The sequence below is a fragment of the Meleagris gallopavo genome, unplaced genomic scaffold (genome assembly GCF_905368555.1).
Source record: "Meleagris gallopavo unplaced genomic scaffold, MGAL_WU_HG_1.1 scaffold_2, whole genome shotgun sequence".
In the NCBI taxonomy this organism is placed as follows: domain Eukaryota; kingdom Metazoa; phylum Chordata; class Aves; order Galliformes; family Phasianidae; genus Meleagris; species Meleagris gallopavo.
Genome location: NW_028147016.1, coordinates 1 through 26,321, shown reverse-complemented (window position 1 = coordinate 26,321; position 26,321 = coordinate 1). Strand labels below are relative to the sequence as shown.

At 60.9% G+C, this 26,321-nt stretch overlaps 1 protein-coding gene across 1 annotated transcript; it reads left to right on the top strand.

Moving 5' to 3' along the window:
- Positions 1-4,109: 4,109 nt before the first annotated feature.
- On the top strand, positions 4,110-23,244 carry LOC146542027 (sodium/potassium-transporting ATPase subunit beta-2-like). The gene is made up of 6 exons (XM_085215062.1): positions 4,110-4,319; positions 11,436-11,564; positions 14,674-14,778; positions 18,305-18,510; positions 21,949-22,005; positions 23,015-23,244. The coding sequence occupies exons 1-6, from the start codon at positions 4,208-4,210 to the stop codon at positions 23,105-23,107; spliced, it is 702 nt and encodes a 233-aa protein (XP_085071188.1). The 5' UTR covers positions 4,110-4,207; the 3' UTR covers positions 23,108-23,244.
- The last annotated feature ends 3,077 nt before the right edge of the window (positions 23,245-26,321 follow it).

Sequence of the window (26,321 nt, the reverse complement as noted above, 5' to 3'; positions counted from 1 at the left end):
AGGATTAGCCCCGCCCCCCAGGATTAGCCCCGCCCCTCGGGATTAGCCCCGCCCCTCGGGATTAACCAAATCACATCGTTTACTCCCTCCTTGGATTAACCCCTCCCACCAGATTAGCCCCGCCCTTCCGATTAGCCAATACATGAAATAGCCCCGCCCCCTGGATTAGCGCTGTCCTTTGGATTGGGCTCTCCCTGGATTAGCCCCGCCCCCTTGGATTAGCCCCTCCCCTTGGATTAGCCCCGCCCCTTTAGATTAGCCCCTTTGTTTAAATAAACCCACCCTGGGATTAGCCCCTCCCCTTCCGGCAGCCCCGCCCCTCAGATTAGCCAATCCCTGCTTTAGCCCTTCTCTTTGCTCCTCCCCATTCGACTAGCCCCGCCCCTTCGTGCCCACTCCGCCTCACGTGTTAACCACGCCCACGATGATAGCCACGCCCCTGGCATTAACCACGCCCCCTCGATAACCACGCCCACTCCCGTTAGCCCCGCCCCCTGGCGTTCTAATTGCCGGAAGCCGCTCAGCCCCATAAGCCGCTTCACCGCCCACTGCCGCCCCACAGTGCAGCAGGAAAAGGTCCCCCCCCAACCAAAGGGGGCTGGGAGGGGCGGGGTGGGGAGGGGCTTCGTTCAGGGTGGGGACATGGGTGGCCCTCACCCCCTCCCCCCCCCCACCTCCCATCCCCTCAAAGAGACACGCGTGTCCCCCCCCCCCCACCCCCAAAGTGCCCCTCATCCAGCCCCCACCCCCCCAGGATGATTCCCCTGCCCTCCCTCCCCCCCCCAAATAAGGTGTGCCCCCCCCTCCATCCTGCAAAGGGATCAAAATTGCCTCCTGACCCCCCCCCCCCAGGGATCGTCTTCCACCCCCACCCAGAAAGGCACTGAAGTGGCCCCAGACCCCCCCAGGGCACCCAGATGCCCTCTGACCCCCCACCCAAGGGCTGCTCCCCTTCTCCCCTCCCCCCAACCCCTCCATAAGGTGTCCCTGTGTCCCTCCCCCCCCCCCCCAAAAAAAGGGACCAAATGTTGACTTACACACCTCCCAAAGGCATCCAAATGTGCCCCCCCCCGTGACCCAGCTGACCCCTGACCCCTCCAGGTACCCCTATCTTCCCCCCCCCGGGGCACCCCGTGACCCCCACCACTGCACACAGACCCTCCCCTGCCCCCCAAGACAGACAGCACGCAGGTGACCCTGTGCCCCCCCCTCCCCCCCCATATGACCCAACTGCCCTTTGCCACCCCCCCCAGGTACACCCACCCCCCCCCCCCAGGTACCCCATGCCCCCACCCTGGTATCCCATGATCCCCACCCCGAGGCACCCCCTGTCCACCCCTCACCCCAAAAGTGTCTCCACGTGGCCCTGTGCCCCCCTCCCCCTCTTCCCCCCCCCCACGACCCATCTGCTTCCTGGTCCTCCCCAGAAGTGCCCCCTCTCCCCCCCCCAGGTACTCCATGACCTTCCCCCCCCCCCCAAAAAAAAGTACTTAGGTGGCCCTGTGCCCCTCCCCATATGACCCAGCCGCCCACCCCCCCCCGACCCCCCCACATGTGACCCACCTAAATCCCCCCCCCAATACCTCGTGCCCCCCCAGCTACTCCTGCCTCTCCCCCCACGTGCCCCCTGCCCCCCCCCATGACCCCAATCCCACCCCCTTTACCCCCACCCTCCCTCCCACTCTCCCACTCCCCCTCCACGACCCCCCACCCTGAACACCTTGCCCCCCCCCTCCGCCCCACCTCGGTGCCCCCCCCCCCGGTGCCCCCCACTCACCCCACAGCTGCTCCCCTTTCCCCTCTCTCCCTCCGCTGCCTCTCGGGCCCCGCCCCGGGGGATTAACGGCATTAACACCCAACCCCCCAACTCCCCCCACATCCCCCCCCCACATAACACTGCGGGGGGGGTCCCAGCGTACACCAGTATGGGGAGGGGGGCACACGGAGGACCCCCACTACGCTGTCCCCAGGGAGGCACAACGCCGGGAGGAGGAGGGGGGGGGGGGTCCTTCTATCTTGGGGGGGAATTGGGGATTCGCCATAATCCCCCCCCCCTTTTTTTTTTCCCCCCCGACCCCACGTCACCTCCCAACAGGCCACGCCCTCTCCGCAAAGCCACGCCCCCCTCTCCAGACCACGCCCTCGCGTGGCCCCGCCCCTTTTTCGTTCATCAGTTCCCAAGGACATCCCCGGTCATCCACCATCCCCACCAGTGCTCCCAGTTAACCCCCAGTTCTGCCCCAGTGCCTCCCAGTTCCTCCGGTGTTCCCAGTTACGCCCCAAGTTCCCACTCCCAGTTACCCCTCCGTAACACCCCCAGTGCTCCCAGTCCCCCTCCTAGTGCCTTGCAGTCTCCCCCAGTTCCCCTCCCGTGCTCCCAGTTCCACCCAGATACCTCCCAGTATCCCCAGTTCCTCCCCAGTGCTCCCAGTCCCCCCCAGTACCTACCAGTTACCCCCCAGTGCTCCCAGTTCCCCCCAGATACCTCCCAGTATCCCCAGTTCCTCCCCAGTGCTCCCAGTTCCCCCCCCCAGTACCTACCAGTTACCCCCCAGTGCTCCCAGTTCCACCCAGATACCTCCCAGTATCCCCAGTTCCTCCCCAGTGCTCCCAGTTCCCCCCCCAGTACCTACCAGTTACCCCCCAGTGCTCCCAGTTCCCCCCAGATACCTCCCAGTATCCCCAGTTCCTCCCCAGTGCTCCCAGCTCCCCCCCCCAGTACCTACCAGTTACCCCCCAGTGCTCCCAGTTCCCCCCAGATACCTCCCAGTATCCCCAGTTACCCCCCAGTGCTCCCAGTTCCCCCCCCAGTACCTACCAGTTCCCCTCCCGTGCTCCCAGTTCCCCCCAGATACCTCCCAGTATCCCCAGTTCCCCCCCAGTGCTCCCAGTTCCCCTCCCAGTACCTACCAGTTACCCCCCAGTGCTCCCAGTTCCACCCAGATACCTCCCAGTATCCCCAGTTCCTCCCCAGTGCTCCCAGTTCCCCCCCAGTACCTACCAGTTACCCCCCAGTGCTCCCAGTTCCCCCCAGATACCTCCCAGTATCCCCAGTTCCTCCCCAGTGCTCCCAGTTCCCCCCCCAGTACCTACCAGTTACCCCCCCGTGCTCCCAGTTCCACCCAGATACCTCCCAGTATCCCCAGTTCCTCCCCAGTGCTCCCAGCTCCCCCCCAGTACCTACCAGTTACCCCCCAGTGCTCCCAGTTCCTCCCAGATACCTCCCAGTATCCCCAGTTCCTCCCCAGTGCTCCCAGTTCCCCCCCCAGTACCTACCAGTTACCCCCCAGTGCTCCCAGTTCCACCCAGATACCTCCCAGTATCCCCAGTTCCCCCCCAGTGCTCCCAGTCCCCCCCCAGTACCTACCAGTTACCCCCCAGTGCTCCCAGTTCCTCCCAGATACCTCCCAGTATCCCCAGTTCCCCCCCAGTGCTCCCAGTTCCCCTCCCAGTACCTACCAGTTACCCCCCAGTGCTCCCAGTTCCCCCCAGATACCTCCCAGTATCCCCAGTTCCCCCCCAGTGCTCCCAGTTCCCCTCCCAGTACCTACCAGTTACCCCCCAGTGCTCCCAGTTCCCCCCAGATACCTCCCAGTATCCCCAGTTCCTCCCCAGTGCTCCCAGTTCCCCCCCAGTACCTACCAGTTACCCCCCAGTGCTCCCAGTTCCACCCAGATACCTCCCAGTATCCCCAGTTCCTCCCCAGTGCTCCCAGTTCCCCCCCAGATACCTCCCAGATATCCCCAGTTCCCCCCCAGTGCTCCCAGTTCCCCTCCCAGTACCTACCAGTTACCCCCCAGTGCTCCCAGTTCCCCCCAGATACCTCCCAGTATCCCCAGTTCCCCCCCAGTGCTCCCAGTTCCTCCCAGTTACCCCCCAGTGCTCCCAGTTCCCCCCAGATACCTCCCCGTTACTCTCCCACTATCCCCAGTCCCACTCCAGTATCCCCCAGTACTCCCCTCCCCATCAACACTTTCCCAGCGCGGTCCCTTTAAGACCCCCCCCAATCTCCGAATCTCTCAATGGGGGGCGGTGGGAACGGCCGCAGGGCTCCCTGCCCCCTTCATTAGCATAAAGGGGCGTGGCCACCGAGGCTATATAAAGCAGAGCGGCAGGCACGGTGGGGAGTCGCGGGTTCGAGTCCCGGTGAGGGAAGGTCGGGATTAGGATTGGGATTATTTGGGATTATTTGGGATTATTTGGGAATATGGCGCGGGACAAGGAGAAGCGGAGCTGCGGGCAGGTGTTGGCCGAATGGAGGGCCTTCGTGTGGGACCCCCGGAGCCGCCAGGTGCTGGGCAGGACGGGCACCAGCTGGGGTAGGTCCCGGGGTGGGGGGGGGAGGGGGAGGGGATTTTGGGGGGGGGGGGAGGGATTTTTGAAAGGGGGGGAGGATTTTTGGAAGGGGGAGTTTTTGGAGGGTGATCCTCCCCCTAATTTGAGGGTCACGTTGTAGGGCGGTGCGTGCGGTGGAGGGGAGGGTTATGGAATTCTTGCTCCCCCCCCCCCCCCCCCCCTCACCGACGCACAAATGGGTGCTGATGGGAAAGAATAGGGGCGACCCCAATTAATAGCTGGGGGGGGGGGGGGGGGAAATGTAAGGGAACCCCCCCTCCATAAAGAGCAGGGTTGAATGGGGGTCTCTCTCGTATGAGAACGTGGGGACCCCCCAGGATGGGAAAGGCGAGGGAGGTGGGAAACGGACCCCCCCCTCTCCCCCCCCCCCCCAAGTGAGGGCAGCGTTGAATGGGGTCACATCCCCCTCCCCATATGGGCTGCAATGAAATCATTTCGGCCCCCCCCCCTTATATGGAACAGGGTTGAATGGGAGGGGGCTGCAAGGAGAGCGCCCCCCCCCCCCCCCAAATAGAGCAGGGTTGAATGAGGACCCCCTTCTCATACGGGAACGTGGGGGAGGGCTGTAAAGGGACCCCCCCCCAAATAGAGCAGGGTTGAGTGGGGCCCCCCCCATATCGATGTGAGGGGGGGGGCTGTAAGGAGGTTCTGCTCATAAGAATAGGGTTGAATGCGGACCCCCCCCCCCCCCCATATGAGAATGGGGGATTGGGAACTGCGAGGAGCCCCCCCCTTCCCCCCCCCCCCCCCGCATAGAGCAGGGCTGAATGATGACCCCCCTCCCCCCCCCCCCCATTAGAGATCGGTGGGGGGAAAAGGGGGCTTGGGGACCCCTCGTATGGGGATGGAGATGGGGGTGGGAAAGGACCCCCCCCCGGTCCCCCTCCCCCACATAGAGCAGGGGTGAATGATGACCCCCCCCCCCCCCCATTATAGATATGTGGGAGGAAGGGGGGGGGGCTTGGGGACCCTCCATGTGGGGATGGGAAAGGACCCCCCCCCACACATAGAGCTGAGTTGAATGGGGACCTCCTGTAAGGGGGGGGGGGGGGCTCCCCATATGGATGTAAGGGGGGGGGCTCCCCATGTGGATGTGGGGGGGGGGGGCTCCCCATGTGGACGTAAGGGGGGGGGCTCCCCATGTGGACGTAAGGGGGGGGTCTCCCCATGTGGATGTAAGGGGGGGGGGGCTCCCCATGTGGACGTAAGGGGGGGGGGCTCCCCATGTGGATGTAAGGGGGGGGGGGCTCCCCATGTGGGTGTAAGGGGGGGGGGGCTCCCCATGTGGATGTGGGGGGGGGCTCCCCATGTGGATGTAAGGGGGGGGGGCTCCCCATGTGGACGTAAGGGGGGGGCTCCCCATGTGGACGTAAGGGGGGGGGGCTCCCCATGTGGATGTAAGGGGGGGGGGCTCCCCATGTGGACGTAAGGGGGGGGGTCTCCCCATGTGGATGTGGGGGGGGCACCCGTACTTAGAGCTCAGCCCTATGGATGCGGTGGGAGTTGAGTGGGTGCCCCCCCTTAATCTGGGGGCTTTGGGACCCCCCCCCCCCCCCCAGATGAGTGTGTGCGTGGGGGGGGGCACATAGGGACCCTTCCCCAGAAAGAGCATTTCCTTCAAACCACCTCCCCCCCCCCCCCCCGGAAAATGGGGTGAAATTTGGGGCAGAGCTGCAGAGAGCCCCCCCTCCCCCCCCCCCCAACCTTATCCATCCCCCCCCACTGGGCTGCAATTAGAACTGCCCCCCCCCCCGGAAAATGGGGTGAAATTTGGGGCAGTGCTGCAGAGAGCCCCCCCTCCCCCCCCCCCAACCTTATCCACCCCCCCCACTGGGCTGCAATTAGAATTGCCCCCCCCCCCCCCCAATCACCCACCGTCCTCCCCGCCCCCCCCCCCCCCCCCCCCTCCAACTCCGTCTCGCCGTGGCGGTGAAAGTAGGTCAGGGCTGGGGGTGGGGGAGGGGAGCGGCTGGACCCCCCCCAACCCTTCTGGTGGGGGGGGGGGGAGGGGGGGGGAGGGGACGATGATGAAGAGCCAGGAGGACCCCGCCCCCCCCGCCCCCCCCCATAACGAAAGAACCCCCCCTTGTTCCATAGGGACGAGAGGGGCCCCCCCTTGAGTTTGAGAGACGGATGGGGGGTGGGGGGGGTTATGGGGTGTTTGGGGGTGGGGGGGTCATTTTTTGGGGGGGGGGTCTGGGAGTGTATGGGGGGGGCGATGAGGTGCTTGAGGGGACCTGGGGGATTTGAGGGGGGGTCTTATGGGATTTTTTTGGGGGGGGTCTGTGGGGTTTTTGGAAGGGTTGGGGGGGTCATTTTTTGGGGGGGGTAATGGGGTTTTTTGGGGGGGGGTCTGGGAGTGTATGGGGGGGTGGGGGGGAGTTTGGGGGGGGCAATGAGGTGCTTGGGGGGCCTGGGGGATTTGAGGGGGGGTCCTATGGGATTTTTTTGGGGGGGTCTATGGGGTGTTTGGAAGGGTTGGGGGCGTCATTTTTTGGGGGGGGGGTAATGGGGTTTTTTGGGGGGGGTTATGGGGGTGTATGGGGGGTGGGGGGGAGTTTGGGGGGGCAATGAGGTGCTTGGGGGGCCTGGGGGATTTGAGGGGGGGTCTTATGGGATTTTTTTGGGGGGGGGTCTGTGGGGTGTTTGGAAGGGTTGGGTGGGATTTGGGGGTGGGGGGGTCATTTTGGGGTGGGTTATGGGGTATTGGGGAGGGGGCATTTTTTGGGGGGGGGGTCTGGGAGTGTATGGGGGGGTGGGGGGAGTTTGGGGGGGGGCAATGAGGTGCTTGGGGGGGCCTGGGGGATTTGAGGGGGGGGTTTTATGGGATTTTTTTTTGGGGGGGGGTCTATGGGGTGTTTGGAAGGGTTGGGGGCGTCATTTTTTGGGGGGGGGGTAATGGGGTTTTTTGGGGGGGGGGGTCTGGGAGTGTATGGGGGGTGGGGGGGAGTTTGGGGGGGGCAATGAGGTGCTTGGGGGGCCTGGGGGATTTGAGGGGGGGTCTTATGGGATTTTTTTGGGGGGGGGTCTGTGGGGTGTTTGGAAGGGTTGGGTGGGATTTGGGGGTGGGGGGGTCATTTTGGGGTGGGTTATGGGGTATTGGGGAGGGGGCATTTTTTGGGGGGGGGGTCTGGGAGTGTATGGGGGGGTGGGGGGGAGTTTGGGGGGGGGGCGATGAGGTGCTTGGGGGGACCTGGGGGATTTGAGGGGAGGTTTTATGGGATTTTTTTTGGGGGGGGTCTATGGGGTGTTTGGAAGGGTTGGGGGGGGATTTGGGGGTGGGGGGGTCATTTTTGGGGGGGTCTGGGGGTAATTGGGCAGACGGGGGCTTTTGGGGGGGTTCTGGGGGTATTTGAGGGGGAGGTAAAGATTTTGGGGTGAATCTGGGCAGATTTGGGGGATTTGGGATCCTTCTGGAACAGTTTTTTTTGGGGGGGGTGGGGGGGGCAGATTTAGGGGCTGATTTTTGGGGTCATTTGGGGCAGATCTGAGGGTGAATCCATGCAGGTTTGGGGCAGTTGGGATCAGATTTGGGGGCAGGATTTGGGACGGGTTTGGGGTCCGATTTTTGGGTTGAATCCAGGTAAATTTGAGGCAATAAGGGGCAAATTTTGGGGTCGGACTTTGGGGTATTTGGGTTCCTTTTGGAACAGAGGTCAGATTTTGGGATCAGATTTTGGGATCATTTGGGGTTGGACTTTGGGGTATTTGGGTTCCTTTTGGAACAGGGTTTGGATTTTGGGATCATTTGGGATCGGATTTTGGGATCATTTGGGATCGGATTTTGGGATCATTTGGGGTCGGATTTTGGGATCATTTGGGGTCGGGTTTTGGGGTCGTTTGGGGTCGGACTTTGGGGTATTTGGGTTCCTTTTGGAACAGGGTTTGGATTTGGGGATCATTTGGGGTCAGACTTTGGGGTATTTGGGTTCCTTTTGGAACAGGGTTTGGATTTGGGGATCATTTGGGGTCAGACTTTGGGGTATTTGGGTTCCTTTTGGAACAGGGATCAGATTTTGGGATCATTTGGGATCATTTGCGTTCGGATTTTGGGATTTGGGAACTTTTGGGGTGAGATTTAGGATCCAGTCGAGGTCAGATATGGGATCAGATTTGGGGACGTTTGGGGCTGGATTTCGGGTTACGTTTTGCAGTTTTGGGTTCAATGTGGGTCGGATGGATTTGGGGTCGGATTTGGGTCGGATTTGGGGTCGGATTTGGGGCCATTTGGGGTCAGAATTTTGGTCCTATTTTGGGCATTCGGGATCACATTTGAGATCACGTCTTGGGACGGTGGATCAGGTTTAGGGTCAGAATTGGGGTCACATTTGTGTCCTATTTTGAGGTCAGGTACGGGGTCACCATTTGGGATCCCATACGGGATCAGAGTTGGGGTCAGATATGGGATCAAATTTGGGGCAGATTTGGAGTCTCGTTTTGGGGCACTTTGGATCTGATTTGGGGTTACGTATGGGGAGACCTGGAGCTCAGATTTGGGGTAAAATTTGGGGCAGATTTGGGTCACATTTTGGGGCGTTTGGGGCTCAGAATTGGGATGAGAATTGGGAGTCGAGTTTGGGATCGTATTTGGGGTCCGATTGGGATCACATTTGGGGCACTTTGGATTGGGTTTGGGGTCAGGTTTGGGCTCAAATTTGGAGCCCATTTTGGGATCTGATTTGGGGTCCCATTTCAGGTTGGGTTTGGGGTCAGGTTTGGGCTCGTATCTGGAGCCCAATGTAGGGTCCCGTTTTGGGGGTCTGATTTGGGGTCCCATTTGGGGTCGGGTTTGGGGTCAGGTTTGGGTTCACATTTGGAGCCCATTTTAGGGTCTGATTTGGGGGTCTGGTTTGGGCTCAAATTGGAGCCCAATGTAGGGTCTGATTTGGGGTCCCCTTTTGGTGCGCTTTGGGTCAGTTTTGGGGTCAGGTTTGGGCTCAAATTTGGGGTAAGGTTTTGGCTCATATTTGGGGTCCCGTTTGGGGTCAGGTTTGGGCTCAAATTTTGGGGTCCCATTTGGGGCACTTTGGATTGGGTTTGGGTTCATATTTGGAGCCCAATGTAGGGTTTGATTTGGGGTCTCCTTTTGGGCCACTTTGGGTTGGGTTTGGGGTCCGGTTTGGGCTCACATTTGGAGCCCATTTTGGGGTCTGATTTGGGGTCGGATTTTGGGTTGGGTTTGGGGTCCGGTTTGGGCTCATATTTGAAGCCCAATGTAGGGTCTGATTCGGGGTCCCGTTTTGGGGCACTTTGTGTTGGGTTTGGGGTCAGGTTTGGGTGTCTCATTTGGAGCCCATTTTGGGGTCTGATTTGGGGTCCCATTTAGGGTCAGGTTTGGGCTCAAATTTGGAGCCCATTTTGGGATCTGATTTGGGGTCGAATTTCGGGTTGGGTTTGGGGTCAGGTTTGGGCTCACATTTGGAGCCCAGTTTGGGGTCCCATTTTGGGGTCCCATTTGGGGCACTTTGGGTTGGGTTTGGGGTCAGGTTTGGGCTCAAACTTGGAGCCCGATTTGGGGTCCCATTTGGGGTCGGGTTTGGGGTCAGGTTTGGGCTCAAACTTGGAGCCCGATTCGGGGTCCCATTTCGGGTCAGGTTTGGGCTCAAATTTGGAGCCCAACGTAGGGTCTGATTTGGGGTCCCCTTTTGGGACGCTTTGGGTTGGGCTTGGAGTCAGGTTTGGGCTCAAATTTGGAGCCCATTTTGGGGTCCCCTTTGGGGTCCCCTTTTGGGACGCTTTGGGTTGGGTTTGGGGTCCAGTTTGGGCTCACATTTGGAGTCCATTTTGGGGTCTGATTTGTGGTCCCATTTGGGGTCGGGTTTGGGGTCAGGTTTGGGCTCACATTTGGAGCCCATTTTGGGATCCCCTTTTGGGGTCCCCTTTTGGGACGCTTTGGGTCGGGTTTGGGGTCGGGTTTGGGGTCAGGTTTGGGCTCAAATTTGGAGCCCCCTTTGGGGTCCCCTTTTGGGGTCCCCTTTTGGGACGCTTTGGATCGGGTTTGGGGTCCGGTTTGGGCTCACTTTTGGAGCCCATTTTGGGGTCTGATTTGTGGTCCCGTTTTGGGTCGGGTTTGGGGTCCAGTTTGGGCTCACATTTGGAGTCCATTTTGGGATCTGATTTGGGGTCGGATTTTGGGTTGGGTTTGGGGTCAGGTTTGGGCTCACATTTGGAGCCCCTTTTGGGGTCCCCTTTTGGGACGCTTTGGGTTGGGTTTGGGGTCAGGTTTGGGCTCACATTTGGAGCCCATTTTGGGATCCCCTTTTGGGGTCCCCTTTTGGGACGCTTTGGGTCGGGTTTGGGGTCGGGTTTGGGGTCACATTTGGAGCCCATTTTGGGATCCGCTTTTGGGGTCCCCTTTTGGGACGCTTTGGGCCGGGTTTGGGGTCGGGTTTGGGTCCCGGTTTGGGCTCACATTTGGGATCCCCTTTTGGGGTCCCCTTTTGGGACACTTTGGGTTGGGTTTGGGGTCCGGTTTGGGCTCACATTTGGGATCCCCTTTTGGGGTCCCCTTTTGGGACGCTTTGGGTCGGGTTTGGGGTCGGGTTTGGGGTCAGGTTTGGGCTCACATTTGGAGCCCCTTTTGGGGTCCCCTTTTGGGACACTTTGGGTTGGGTTTGGGGTCGGGTTTGGGGTCACATTTGGAGCCCATTTTGGGATCCCCTTTTGGGGTCCCCTTTTGGGACGCTTTGGGGTTGGGTTTGGGGTCGGGTTTGGGGTCAGGTTTGGGCTCACATTTGGAGCCCATTTTGGGATCCCCTTTTGGGGTCCCCTTTTGGGACGCTTTGGGTCGGGTTTGGGGTCGGGTTTGGGGTCAGGTTTGGGCTCACATTTGGAGCCCATTTTGGGATCCCCTCTTGGGGTCCCCTTTTGGGACGCTTTGGGTCGGGTTTGGGGTTGGGTTTGGGGTCAGGTTTGGGCTCACATTTGGAGCCCCTTTTGGGGTCCCCTTTTGGGACGCTTTGGGTTGGGTTTGGGGTCAGGTTTGGGCTCACATTTGGAGCCCCTTTTGGGAGCCCCTTTTGGGGTCCCCTTTGGGGTCCGGTTTTGGGGTCACCCTTTTGGTCTCCCCCCTTCCCCAGGGCTGATCCTGCTCTTCTACCTGCTGTTTTACGGCTTCCTGGCCGGGCTGTTCTCGCTCACCATGTGGGTGATGCTGCAGAGCGTCGACCCCCACGTCCCCAAGTACCAGGATCGCCTCGCCACCCCTGGTGAGTTGTTTTTTGCACGAGGGTTTGTTTCTTGCACGAGGGCTTTGCACGAGGGGGGGGAGCAGGCGGAGATGCGGCCTCGTCCCTCGTTGCTGCTGGTGAGAAGGCAGCGAGCGTGCGGCAGGCGGCCGTGTGAACACCGGGGGATCTCTTGCACGAGGATTTGCACAAGGATCCGGCGCGTGGGGGCAACGCGTGGGTGTGCAAGAACTTTGCACGAGGGTTTCTAAAGGGATTTTGCACGAGGATTTTGGGGCCCAACGCGTGGCAGCTCGTGGCAGGCAGTGCTGAAAGGGGTGAGCGTGCAACAGGAGCCTCACAAAGCCCAGGGCAGCCCTTGCACGGGGGTTTTGCACGCGATTTTTTGCGAGGGCTCCCGGCGTGAGGGCTTTGCACTACGGCTTTGCACGAGGAGTCCGACGGGTGCCTGAGACCTCGTGATGAAGGGGGTGGGTGCGCAACGAGTGGCCTCGCAGTGCAACACCTGCACAAGAGTTTTGCACGAGGGTTTTCCACGGGAGCCTCGCACGAGGGTTCGGTCGAGCTTTTTGCACGAGGGACCCGATGCACAAGGTGCTGTGGTGAATGGTGAGGAAAAGGGCAGGGGTGCAGAAGGCAGCCTGGCAAAGCCCCCCAGTGCAACTCTTGCACAACGGTTTTGCACGAGGGATTGCGCGGGGAGCTTTGCATGAGGGTTTGCACGGGATCTTTGCACACCAGGGTTCGTGCAAGGCTTAGCAACGAGGGCGGCGATGCACAAGACCTCGTGGTGGGCAGCGGTGGCGGGTGTGGGTGTGCAACCCCTGCACACGGGGCTGCACGAGGCTTTGCACGAGGATTTCACACGGTGCATGGGGACGTTGCGCGGCCGTGCGACAGGCAGCTTTACAAACCCTCGTGCAGCTGCGTTGCACTGGCTTTGCACGAGGCTCTGCACGAGTGTTGCCGTGGGGCTTCGCACACGAGGCTGTCGCAGGGGCTTCGCACGAGGGTTTGTGTGAGGCTTTTCAGAGGATCTTTTCACAAGAGATTGCACGAGGAGATTTTCACCATGCTTTTCCAGGAGGGTTTTCAGAGAGACTTGGTGAGGCTTTCCATGACGATTTGCACGAGAGTTTTTTTTTTTCCACGCTGGTTTTCCAGTGCGGTTTTGCACGAGGGCTTTGCAATCGGATTTGCACGAGTGGGGGGGGTTCACACTGGTTTTCCACTGCAGTTTTGCACGAGGGGTTTTTTTCACGCTGGTTTTCCACTGCGGTTTTGCACGAGGGCTTTGCAATCGGATTTGCACGAGGGTGGTGTTTTGTTTTTTTTTTTACACTGGTTTTCCACTGCAGTTTTGCACGAGGGCTTTGCAATAGGATTTGCACGAGGGGGGATTTTTCACCCTGGTTTTCCACTGCGGTTTTGCACAAGGTTTTATTTTCACCCTGGTTTTCCACTGCAGTTTTGCACGAGGGCTTTGCAGTCGCATTTGCACGAGGGTTTTTTTTCCCCACAAAGGTCTCCCGCTTTGCTTTTGCATGAGGGTGGTTTTTTTTTCCCCACGAGGTTTTTGCGCTGTGGTTTTGCACGGGGGGGGGGGGGAAGAGGGGGGGGGGAAGCGCTGGGAAGCACTGGGAGGCCCGTTTTCCTGACTGGGAGGCCACCAGCTCATACTGGGAGGCACTGGGAGGCCCGTTTTCCTGACTGGGAGGCCACCAGCTCATACTGGGAGGCACTGGGAGGCCCGTTTTCCTGACTGGGAGGCCACCAGCTCATACTGGGAGGCACTGGGAGGCCCGTTTTCCTTACTGGGAAGCTCCCAGCTCATACTGGGAGGCACTGGGAGGCCCCTATTCCATACTGGGAGACGTCTAGCCCATCCTTGCAGTCACTGGGAGGCCAGTAGCTCATACTGGGAGGCACTGGGAGACCCCTATTCCATACTGGGAGATGTCTAGCCCATCACTGGGAGGCCCCCAGCTCATACTGGGATGCACTGGGAGGCCCGTTTTCCTGACTGGGAGGCCACCAGCTCATGTTGGGAGGCACTGGGAGGCCCATTTTCCTGACTGGGAAGCTCCTAGCTCATACTGGGAGGCACTGGGAGACTCCGATTCCATACTGGGAGACGTCTAGCCCATCCTTGGAGTCACTGGGAGGCCACCAGCTCATACTGGGAGGCACTGGGAGGCCCGTTTTCCTGACTGGGAAGCTCCCAGCTCATACTGGGAGGCACTGGGAGGCCCGTTTCCATAACTGGGAAGCCCCCAGCGCATACTGGGAGGCACTGGGAGGCCCCTATTCCATACTGGGAGATGTCTAGCCCATCACTGGGAGGCCCCCAGCTCATACTGGGGTGCACTGGGAGGCCCGTTTTCCTGACTGGGAAGCTCCCAGCTCATACTGGGAGGCACTGGGAGACCCCTATTCCATACTGGGAGATGTCTAACCCATCACTGGGAGGCCAGTAGCTCATACTGGGAGGCACTGGGAGGCCCGTTTTCCTGACTGGGTAGCTCCCAGCTCATACTGGGAGGCACTGGGAGGCCCATTTTCCTGACTGGGAGACGTCTAGCCCGTCCTTGGAGTCACTGGGAGGCCCCCAGCTCAGACTGGGATGCACTGGGAGGCCCCTATTCCATACTGGGAGATGTCTAACCCATCACTGGGAGCCCAGTAGCTCATACTGGGAGGACCTGGGAGGCCCGTTTTCCTGACTGGGAAGCCCCCAGCTCATACTGGGAGGCACTGGGAGGCCCCTATTCCATACTGGGAGATGTCTAGCCCATCAGTGGGAGGCCCCCAGCTCATACTGGGGTGCACTGGGAGGCCCGTTTTCCTGACTGGGAAGCCCCCAGCTCATACTGGGAGGCACTGGGAGCCCGATATTCCATACTGGGAGACGTCTAGCCCATCCTTGGAGTCATACTGGGAGGGCCTGGAGCTAGCTCATACTGGGAGGCACTGGGAGACCCCTATTCCATACTGGGAGATGTCTAACCCATCACTGGGAGGCCAGTAGCTCATACTGGGAGGCACTGGGAGGCCCCTATTCCATACTGGGAGGGGGGGGGGTTCCACCGGGGATTTGCACGAGGGCGTTGCACGAGGGCTTTGCACGCAGGGATGATGATCCGCCCGCGCACCGAGGGCCTGGATGTCACCTTCAACGTCAGCCAGAGCCACACGTGGCTGCACTACGTGCGAGCCCTGCACGCCTTCCTCGAGCGTGAGTGCGCGGCCGGGCACAGCCATACTGGGAGCCACTGGGAGCCACTGGGAGGCCCCTATTCCATACTGGGAGACGTCTAGCCCATCACTGGGAGGGGCAGGGAGGCCCGTATTCCTGACTGGGAAGCCCCCAGTTCATACTGGGAGGCACTGGGAGGCACTGGGAGGCCCCTATTCCATACTGGGAGACGTCTAGCCCATCACTTGGAGTCACTGGGAGGCCAGTAGCTCATACTGGGAGGCCCGCTTTCCTGACTGGGAAGCTCCTAGCTCATACTGGGAGCCACTGGGAGCCACTGGGAGGCCCCTATTCCATACTGGGAGACGTCTAGCCCATCACTGGGAGGGGCTGGGAGGCACGTTTTCCTGACTGGGAAGCCCCCAGCTCATACTGGGAGCCACTGGGAGACACTGGGAGACATTGGGAGACCAGTAGCTCATACTGGGAGGCACTGGGAGGCCCGTTTTCCTGACTGGGAAGCTCTGAGCTCATAATGGGGGGCACTGGGAGACCCCTATTCCATACTGGGAGAAGTCTAACCCATCACTGGGAGGCCAGTCGCTCATACTGGGAGGCACTGGGAGGCCCGTATTCCATACTGGGAGATGTCTAGCCCATCACTAGGAGGCCAGTCGCTCATACTGGGGGGCACTGGGAGGACCGTTTTCCTGACTGGAAAGCCCCCAGCTCATACTGGGAGGCACTGGGATGCCCGTTTTCCTGACTGGGAAGCCCCGAGCTCATACAGGGAGGCACTGGGAGACCTCTTTTCCTTACTGGGATGCACTGGGACACCCCTTTTCCTTACTGGAAGCCCCCTCAGCCCTTCTGGGAGGCACTGGGACACCCCTCAGCCCTACTGGGATGCAGTGGAAGCCCCCTCAGCCCTACTGGGAGGCACTGGGCGACCCCTCAGCCCTACTGGGAGGCACTGGGCGACCCCTCAACCCTACTGGGCGACCCCTCAGCCCTCCTGGGAGGCACTGGGCGACCCCTCAGCCCTACTGGGAGGCACTGGGAGACCCTTCGGCCCTACTGGGAGGCACTGGGAGACCCCTCAGCCCTACTGGGAGGCACTGGGCGACCCCTCAACCCTACTGGGAGGCACTGGGCGACCCCTCAGCCCTACTGGGAGGCACTGGGCGACCTCTCAACCCTACTGGGAGGCACTGGGCGACCTCTCAACCCTACTGGGAGGCACTGGGCGACCTCTCAACCCTATTGGGAGGCACTGGGCGACCTCTCAACCCTACTGGGAGGCACTGGGCGACCCCTCAGCCCTACTGGGAGGCACTGGGCGACCCCTCAACCCTACTGGGAGGCACTGGGACACCCCTCAGCCCTACTGGGAGGCACTGGGCGACCCCTCAACCCTACTGGGAGGCACTGGGCGACCCCTCAACCCTACTGGGAGGCACTGGGCGACCCCTCAGCCCTACTGGGAGGCACTGGGCGGCCCCTCAACCCTACTGGGAGGCACTGGGCGACCCCTCAACCCTACTGGGAGGCACTGGGCAACCCCTCAACCCTACTGGGAGGCACTGGGCGACCCCTCAACCCTACTGGGAGGCACTGGGACACCCCTCAACCCTACTGGGAGGCACTGGGACACCCCTCAGCCCTACTGGGAGGCACTGGGCGACCCCTCAACCCTACTGGGAGGCACTGGGCGACCCCTCAACGCTACTGGGAGGCACTGGGCGACCCCTCAACCGTACTGGGAGGCACTGGGCGACCCCTCAACCCTACTGGGAGGCACTGGGAGACCCCTCAGCCCTACTGGGAGGCACTGGGCGACCCCTCAACCCTACTGGGAGGCACTGGGCGACCCCTCAACCCTCCTGGGAGGCACTGGGCGACCCCTCAACCCTACCGGGAGGCGCTGGGTGACCCCTCAGCCCTACTGGGAGGCACTGGGCGACCCCTCAGCCCTACGTGGAGGCGCTGGGCGACCCCTCAGCCTTACTGGGAGGCACTGGGACACCCCTCAGCCCTACTGGGAGGCACTGGGCGACCTCTCAACCCTACTGGGAGGCACTGGGCAACCCCTCAGCCTTACTGGGAGGCACTGGGACACCCCTCAGCCCTACTGGGAGGCACTGGGCGACCCCTCAGCCCTACTGGGAGGGACTGGGACACCCCTCAGCCCTACTGGGAGGCACTGGGCGACCCCTCAGCCCTACTGGGAGGCACTGGGCGACCCCTCAGCCCTACTGGGAGGCACTGGGCGACCCCTCAACCCTACTGTTAGGCACTGGGCGACCCCTCAGCCCTACTGGGAGGCACTGGGCGACCTCTCAACCCTACTGTTAGGCACTGGGCGACCCCTCAGCCCTACTGGGAGGCACTGGGCGACCCCTCAGCCCTACTGGGAGGCACTGGGAGACCCCTCAACCCTACTGGGAGGCACTGGGCGACCCCTCAACCCTACTGGGAGGCACTGGGCGACCCCTCAGCCCTACTGGGAGGCACTGGGCGACCCCTCAACCCTCCTGGGAGGCACTGGGCGACCCCTCAGCCTTACTGGGAGGCACTGGGCGACCCTCTAACCCTACTGGGAGGCACTGGGCGACCCCTCAACCCTACTGGGAGGCACTGGGCGACCCCTCAACCCTACTGGGAGGCACTGGGCGACCCCTCAGCCCTACTGGGAGGCACTGGGCGACCCCTCAACCCTACTGGGAGGCACTGGGCGACCCCTCAACCCTACTGGGAGGCACTGGGCGACCCCTCAACCCTACTGGGAGGCACTGGGCGACCCCTCTACCCTACTGGGAGGCACTGGGCGACCCCTCAACCCTACTGGGAGGCACTGGGCGACCTCTCAACCCTACGGGAGGCACTGGGCGACCCTCAACCCTACTGGGAGGCACTGGGCGACCCCTCAACCCTACTGGGAGGCACTGGGCGACCCCTCACCCTACTGGGAGGCACTGGGCGACCCCTCAACCCTACTGGGAGGCACTGGGCGACCCCTCAACCCTACTGGGAGGCACTGGGCGACCCCTCAACCCTCTGGGAGGCACTGGGACACCCCTCACCCTACTGGGAGGCACTGGGCGACCCCTCAGCCCTACTGGGAGGCACTGGGCGACCCCTCAGCCCTACTGGGAGGCACTGGGCGACCCCTCAACCCTACTGGGAGGCACTGGGACACCCCTCAGCCCTACTGGGAGGCACTGGGCACCCTCAGCCCTACTGGGAGCACTGGCACCCTCAGCCCTACTGGGAGGCACTGGGCAACCCCTCAGCCTTACTGGGAGGCACTGGGACACCCCTCAGCGCTACTGGGAGGCACTGGGCGACCCCTCAACCCTACTGGGAGGCACTGGGACACCCCTCAGCCCTACTGGGAGGCACTGGGCGACCCCTCAACCCTACTGGGAGGCACTGGGACACCCCTCAACCCTACTCGGAGGCACTGGGCCACCCAACCCGTCACTCCCCATCCCCCCACCCCCCACCCCCCACGGCGCGGCCCGGTGCCGGTGCCGCGGGTTCGATCCGGCCGTGCTGGGTGCAGCGTACAACGACAGCGTGCAGGCAGCCCGAAACGCGGCCTGCATCCCGGGCCGATACAACGAGCAGCCGGACGACGGCGTCCCCAATTACCCCAAAAGGGCCTGTCGCTTCTACCGCTCCCTGCTGGGACCCTGCGCCGGGTTGGGGGCGGCCGACGACTACGGGTACGGGGCCGGGAGACCCTGCGTGCTGCTGAAGGTCAACAGGGTGAGCCGGGGGGGCTTGGAGGGCAGTGGGGTCAATGGGGGCAACTGGGGGGGTGTGGGGATGGTGGGGGTGGTGGGGGCATTTGGGGTCAATGGGGACATTTGGGGTCAATGGGGTCAACTGGGGGGGTGTGGGGGCGGTGGGGGCATTTGGGGTCAATGGGGACATTTGGGGTCAATGGGGACATTTGGAGTCAATGGGGTCAACTGGGGGGTGTGGGGATGGTGGGGGCGGTGGGGGCAGTGGGGGCATTTGGGGTCAATGGGGACATTTGGGGTCAATGGGGATTTTTTGGGGTCAATGGGGACACTGGGGAGTGTGGAGATGTTGGGGGCGGTGGGGGCAGTGGGGGCATTTGGGGTCAATGGGGACATTTGGGGTCAGTGGGGTCAACTGGGGGGTGTGGGGATGGTGGGGGCGGTGGGGCATTTGGGGTCAATGGGGACATTTGGGGTCAATGGGGACATTTGGGGTCAATGGGGTCAACTGGGGGGTGTGGGGATGGTGGGGGCGGTGGGGGCATTTGGGGTCAATGGGGACATTTGGGGTCAATGGGGACATTTGGGGTCAATGGGGTCAACTGGGGGGTGTGGGGATGGTGGGGGCGGTGGGGGCATTTGGGGTCAATGGGGACATTTGGGGTCAGTGGGGACATTTGGGGTCAATGGGGTCAACTGGGGGGTGTGGGGATGGTGGGAGCGGTGGGGGCATTTGGGGTCAATGGGGACATTTGGGGTCAATGGGGATTTTTTGGGGTCAATGGGGTCAACTGGGGGGTGTGGGGATGTTGGGGGCAGGGGGGCATTTGGGGTCAATGGGGACATTTGGGGTCAATGGGGTCAACTGGGGGGTGTGGGGATGGTGGGGGCGGTGGGGGCAAGGGGACATTTGGGGTCAATGGGGATTTTTTGGGGTCAATGGGGACACTGGGGAGTGTGGGGATGGTGGGGGCGGTGGGGGCATTTGGGGTCAATGGGGACATTTGGGGTCAATGGGGACATTTGGAGTCAATGGGGTCAACTGGGGGGTGTGGGGGCGGTGGGGGCAATGGGGGCATTTGGGGTCAATGGGGACTTTTGGGGTCAATGGGGTCAACTGGGGGGTGTGGGAATGGTGGGGGCGGTGGGGGCAGGGGGGCATTTGAGGTCAATGGGGACTTTTGGGGTCAATGGGGTCAACTGGGGGGTGTGGGGATGTTGGGGGCGGTGGGGGCAGGGGGGGCATTTGGGGTCAATGGGGACATTTGGGGTCAATGGGGACACTGGGGGGTGTGGGGATGTTGGGGGCAGTGGGGGCAGGGGGGCATTTGGGGTCAATGGGGACTTTTGGGGTCAATGGGGACACTGGGGGGTGTGGGGATGTTGGGGGCGGTGGGGGCAGTGGGGGCATTTGGGGTCAATGGGGACCTTGGGGGATATTGGGGGCAGTGGGGACAAACTGTGGACATTTGGGGTCAGTGGGGACATTGGGGGGGATATTGGGGGCAGTGGGGACGAACTGGGGACATTTGGGGTCAGTGGGGACATTGGGGGATATTGGGGGCAGTGGGGACGAACTGGGGACATTTGGGGTCAGTGGGGACATTGGGGGCAGTGGGGACATGGGGACAAACTGTGGACATTTGGGGTCAATGGGGACACTGGGGGCAGTGGGGACATTTGGGGTCAATGGGGGCAGTGGGGACATGGGGACAAACTGTGGACATTTGGGGTCAACGGGGACATTGGGGGATGTTGGGGGCAGTGGGGACGAACTGGGGACATTTGGGATCAGTGGGGACATTGGGGGGGATATTGGGGACATGGGGACAAAGTGGGGACATTTGGGGTCAGTGGGGACATTGGGGGATATTGGGGGCAGTGGGGACAAAGTGGGGACATTTGTGGTCAGTGGGGACATTGGGGGATGTTGGGGACATGGGGACAAACTGTGGACATTTGGGGTCAGTGGGGACATTGGGGGATATTGGGGACATGGGGACAAAGTGGGGACATTTGGGGTCAACGGGGACATTGGGGGATATTGGGGGCAGTGGGGACAAAGTGGGGACATTTGGGGTCAGTGGGGACATTGGGGGATGTTGGGGGCAGTGGGGACAAAGTGGGGACATTTGGGTCAGTGGGGACATTGGGGGATATTGGGGGCAGTGGGGACGAACTGGGGACATTTGGGGTCAATGGGGACATTGGGGGCAGTGGGGACATGGGGACAAACTGTGGACATTTGGGGTCAATGGGGACACTGGGGGCAGTGGGGACATTTGGGGTCAATGGGGGCAGTGGGGACATGGGGACAAACTGTGGACTTTTGGGGTCAACGGGGACATTGGGGGATGTTGGGGGCAGTGGGGACGAACTGGGGACATTTGGGGTCAGTGGGGACATTGGGGGATATTGGGGGCAGTGGGGACAAAGTGGGGACATTTGGGGTCAGTGGGGACATTGGGGGGGATATTGGGGACATGGGGACAAAGTGGGGACATTTGGGGTCAGTGGGGACATTGGGGGGGATATTGGGGACATGGGGACAAAGTGGGGACATTTGGGGTCAGTGGGGACATTGGGGGGGATATTGGGGACATGGGGACAAAGTGGGGACATTTGGGGTCAGTGGGGACATTGGGGGATATTGGGGGCAGTGGGGACGAACTGGGGACATTTGTGGTCAGTGGGGACATTGGGGGATATTGGGGGCAGTGGGGACAAACTGGGGACATTTGGGGTCAGTGGGGACATTGGGGGCAGTGGGGACATTTGGGGTCAATGGGGGCAGTGGGGACATGGGGACAAACTGTGGACATTTGGGGTCAATGGGGACACTGGGGGCAGTGGGGACATTTGGGGTCAATGGGGGCAGTGGGGACATGGGGACAAACTGTGGACATTTTGGGTCAACGGGGACATTGGGGGATGTTGGGGGCAGTGGGGACAAAGTGGGGACATTTGGGGTCAGTGGGGACATTGGGGGGATATTGGGGGCAGTGGGGACGAACTGTGGACATTTGGGGTCAGTGGGGACATTGGGGGCAGTGGGGACATGGGGACAAACTGTGGACATTTGGGGTCAGTGGGGACATTGGGGGATGTTGGGGGCAGTGGGGACGAACTGGGGACATTTGGGGTCAACGGGGACATTGGGGGATGTTGGGGGCAGTGGGGACGAACTGGGACATTTGGGGTCAACGGGGACATTGGGGGATATTGGGGGCAGTGGGGACATGGGGACAAACTGTGGACATTTGGGGTCAGTGGGGACATTGGGGGGGATATTGGGGACATGGGGACAAACTGTGGACATTTGGGGTCAACGGGGACATTGGGGGATGTTGGGGGCAGTGGGGACGAACTGGGGACATTTGGGGTCAGTGGGGACATTGGGGCCGTTGGGGACACGGGGGCAGTGGGGACGCGTGCCCCGTTAACCCCTTCCCTGCCGCAGGTCATCAACTTCTTCCCAGGGATGAACAAGAGCATCAACGTCGTCTGTGCCGCTAAGGTGACCCCACCGCTGTCTGTCACCCCCCCGGTGTCCCCAACGTCCCCGTGTGTCACCCCCACGATGTCCCCATGCGTCACCCTCAGTGTCCCCAACGTCCCCATGTGTCACCCGTACATTGTCCCCAGTGTCCCCTTGTCACCCCCAAAATGTCCCCATGTGTCACCCGTACATTGTCCCCAATGTCCCCTTGTCACCCCCAAAATGTCCCCATGTGTCACCCCCAAAATGTCCCCATGTGTCACCCGTACATTGACCTCAGTGTCCCATTGTCACCCCCACAATGTCCCCATGTGTCACCCCCAAAATGTCCCCATGTGTCACCTCTTCAGTGTCCCCAATGTCCCCTTGTCACCCCCAAAGTGTCCCCATGTGTCACCTCTTCAGTGTCCCCAACGTCCCCATGTGTCACCGCCAAAATGTCCCCATGTGTCACCCGTATGTTATCCTCTATGTCCCCATGTGTCACCCCCAAGATGTCCCCATGTGTCACCCTCTGTGTCCCCAATGTCCCCATGTGGCACCCTCTGTGTCCCCATGTGGCACCCTCTGTGTCCCCAACGTCCCCATGTCACCCCCACAATGTCCCCATGTGTCACCCCTACATTGTCCTCTATGTCCCCATGTGTCACCCCCACAATGTCCCCAATGTCCTCTTGTCACCCCCACAATGTCCCCATGTGTCACCTCCTCAGTGTCCCCAACGTCCCCATGTGTCACCCCCAAAATGTCCCCATGTGTCACCTCTTCAGTGTCCCCAATGTCCCCTTGTCACCCCCAAAGTGTCCCCATGTGTCACCTCTTCAGTGTCCCCAATGTCCCCATGTGTCACCCCCAAGATGTCCCCATGTGTCACCCTCTGTGTCCCCAACGTCCCCATTGTCCCCCCCAAAATGTCCCCATGTGTCACCCTCTGTGTCCCCATGTGCCACCCGTACATTGTCCCCAACGTCCCCATGTGCCACCCCCCATTGTCCCCATGTCCCCTCACTCTCTGGTCTCTCCCCAGTGGCCGCGCTCAAAGGGCGATCTGGTAAGGGGGGGACCCCAAAATCTGCTACTTTCACCCCAAAATCCTGCTGGATGTCCCCATACCCTCTAGTTCCACCCCAAAATCTGCTGATTTCACCCCAAATTCTCCTGGGTGTTTCCAAAATCTGCTGCTTTTACTCCCAAAACTGCTCATTTCACACCAAAGTCCTGCTGGTTTCACCCCAAAATTTGTTGGTTTCACCCCAAAAAATACCAGTTTCACCCCAAAGTTTTGCTGATTTCATGCCAAAATCTTGCTGGTTTCACCCCAAAATCCTGCTGGGTGTCCCAAAATCTGTTGGTCCCACCCCAAAATCTGTTGGTTCCACCCCAAAATCTGCCACTTTCACCCCAAAATCTGTTGGTTCCACCCCAAAATCTGCTACTTTCACCCCAAAATCTGCTGGTCCCACCCCAAAATCTGCCGGTTTCACCCCAAAATCTGTTGGTCCCACCCCAAAATCTGCCGGTTTCACCCCAAAATCTGCTGGTTTCACCCCAAAATCTGTTGGTCCCACCCCAAAATCTGCTGGTCCCACCCCAGAATCCTTGGGGGCATCCCGAAATCCACTCCAAAACCCTACAGAACGTCCCCAAATCTTTCGAATTTCACCCCAAAATCTGCTGGGTGCCCCCAATGTCCCCAATGTCCCCATGCAGTGTCCCCGATGTCCCCTCTGTCCCCATGCAGTGTCACAGTCATGTCCCCCCTGTCCCCATTGTCCCCGATGTCCCCATGCAGTGTCCCCACTGTCCCCAGTGTCCCCATTGGTGTCCCATTGTTGTCCCCAATATCCCCATGCAGTGTCACAGTCATGTCCCCAATGTCCCCATGCAGTGTCCCATTGGTGTCCCCAATGTCCCCATGCAGTGTCCCATCGATGTCCCCCCTGTCCCCATGCAGTGTCCCGTTGGTGTCCCCCATGTCCCCATGCAGTGTCACAGTGGTGTCCCCCCTGTCCCCAATGTCCCCAATGTCCCCAATGTCCCCATGCAGTGTCCCATTGGTGTCCCCCCGTCCCCATTCAGTGTCCCATTGCTGTCCCCAGTGTCCCCATGCAGTGTCACAGTCATGTCCCCGATGTCCCCATGCAGTGTCTCCACTGTCCCCGATGTCCCCATGCAGTGTCCCATTGCTGTCCCCGATGTCCCCATGCATTGTCACAGCGATGTCCCCAATGTCCCCTTGCAGTGTCACAGTCATGTCCCCAATGTCCCCATGCAGTGTCCCGTTGGTGTCCCCGATGTCCCCATGCAGTGTCACAGTGGTGTCCCCCCTGTCCCCAATGTCCCCAATGTCCCCGTGCAGTGTCCCATTGCTGTCCCCAATTTCCCCATGCTTTGTCACAGTCATGTCCCCGATGTCCCCATGCAGTGTCTCCACTGTCCCCAATGTCCCCATTGGTGTCCCATTGCTGTCCCCAATGTCCCCATGCAGTGTCACAGTCATGTCCCCGATGTCCCCATGCAGTGTCTCCACTGTCCCCAGTGTCCCCATTGGTGTCCCATTGCTGTCCCCGATGTCCCCATGCATTGTCACAGCGATGTCCCCAATGTCCCCTTGCAGTGTCACAGTCATGTCCCCAATGTCCCCATGCAGTGTCTCCACTGTCCCCAATGTCCCCTTGCAGTGTCCCGTTGGTGTCCCCAATGTCCCCATGCAGTGTCACAGTGGTGTCCCCCCTGTCCCCAATGTCCCCAATGTCCCCATTGGTGTCCCATTGCTGTCCCCAATGTCCCCTTGCAGTGTCACAGTGGGGTCCCCGATGTCCCCATGCAGTGTCCCCACTGTCCCCAATGTCCCCATTGGTGTCCCATTGCTGTCCCCAATGTCCCCATGCAGTGTCACAGTCATGTCCCTACTGTTCCCATGCAGTGTCACAGCGATGTCCCCAATGTCCCCATGCAGTGTCACAGTCATGTCCCCGATGTCCCCATGCAGTGTCTCCACTGTCCCCAATGTCCCCATTGGTGTCCCATTGCTGTCCCCAGTGTCCCCATGCAGTGTCACAGCGATGTCCCCAGTGTCCCCATGCAGTGTCCCTGATGTCCACAATGTCCCCATGCAGTGTCACAGTCATGTCCCCAAAGTCCCCATGCAGTGTCCCATCGATGTCCCCCCTGTCCCCATGCAGTGTCCCGTTGGTGTCCCCAATGTCCCCATGCAGTGTCACAGTGGTGTCCCCCCTGTCCCCAATGTCCCCAATGTCCCCATGCAGTGTCCCATTGCTGTCCCCAATGTCCCCATGCAGTGTCCCATTGCTGTCCCCAATGTCCCCATGCAGTGTCACAGTCATGTCCCCAATGTCCCCATGCAGTGTCCCATTGCTGTCCCCCCCGTCCCCATTCAGTGTCCCATTGTTGTCGCCAGTGTCCCCATGCAGTGTCACAGTCATGTCCCCAATGTCCCCTTGCAGTGTCACAGTGGGGTCCCCAATGTCCCCATGCAGTGTCCCCGATGTCCCCAATGTCCCCATTGGTGTCCCACTGTTGTCGCCAGTGTCCCCATGCAGTGTCACAGTCATGTCCCCAATGTCCCCTTGCAGTGTCACAGTGGGGTCCCCGATGTCCCCATGCAGTGTCCCCACTGTCCCCAATGTCCCCATGCAGTGTCCCATTGCTGTCCCCAGTGTCCCCATGCAGTGTCCCCACTGTCCCCAATGTCCCCATTGGTGTCCCATTGCTGTCCCCAGTGTCCCCATGCAGTGTCACAGTCATGTCCCCGATGTCCCCATGCAGTGTCCCCGATGTCCCCAATGTCCCCATTGGTGTCCCATTGCTGTCCCCCCCCATCCCTCTGACCTTCTCTCTCTTTATGGCCGCGGGGCGCAGGGACAGACGGCCGCCAGCGTAAGGGGGGGCACTGGGGGGCAAACTGGGGGGGGCACTGGGATGGACTGGTGTGGGTGAGGTGTTGGGGGGGGCATTTTTTGGGGGGGGGGGGTCTTTGGGGGGAGATTAGTTTGGAGGGGGGTCTTTTGGGGGGCAGTTTTTGGGAGGGGGCATTTTCTAGGGGGGTCTTTGAGAGATTCACTGGGGGGGAATTTCTGAGGGGGGATCTTTTAGAGGGGGGTATTGGGGGTGTTTTTGGGGGGGTCTTTGGGATATTTTGGGGGGTCTTTGGGGAGAATATTTTTGGGGGGGGGTCTTTGGGGAGCAATCTTGTGGGGGATGTTTTTTTTGGGGTGGGGTCACATTGTGGGTTATGGGGGGGGGACGAGGGGTCCTCACCCCTTATGGGGCTGTTTGGGGACCCCCCCTCACTTTCACCTCCCTCCCCCCCA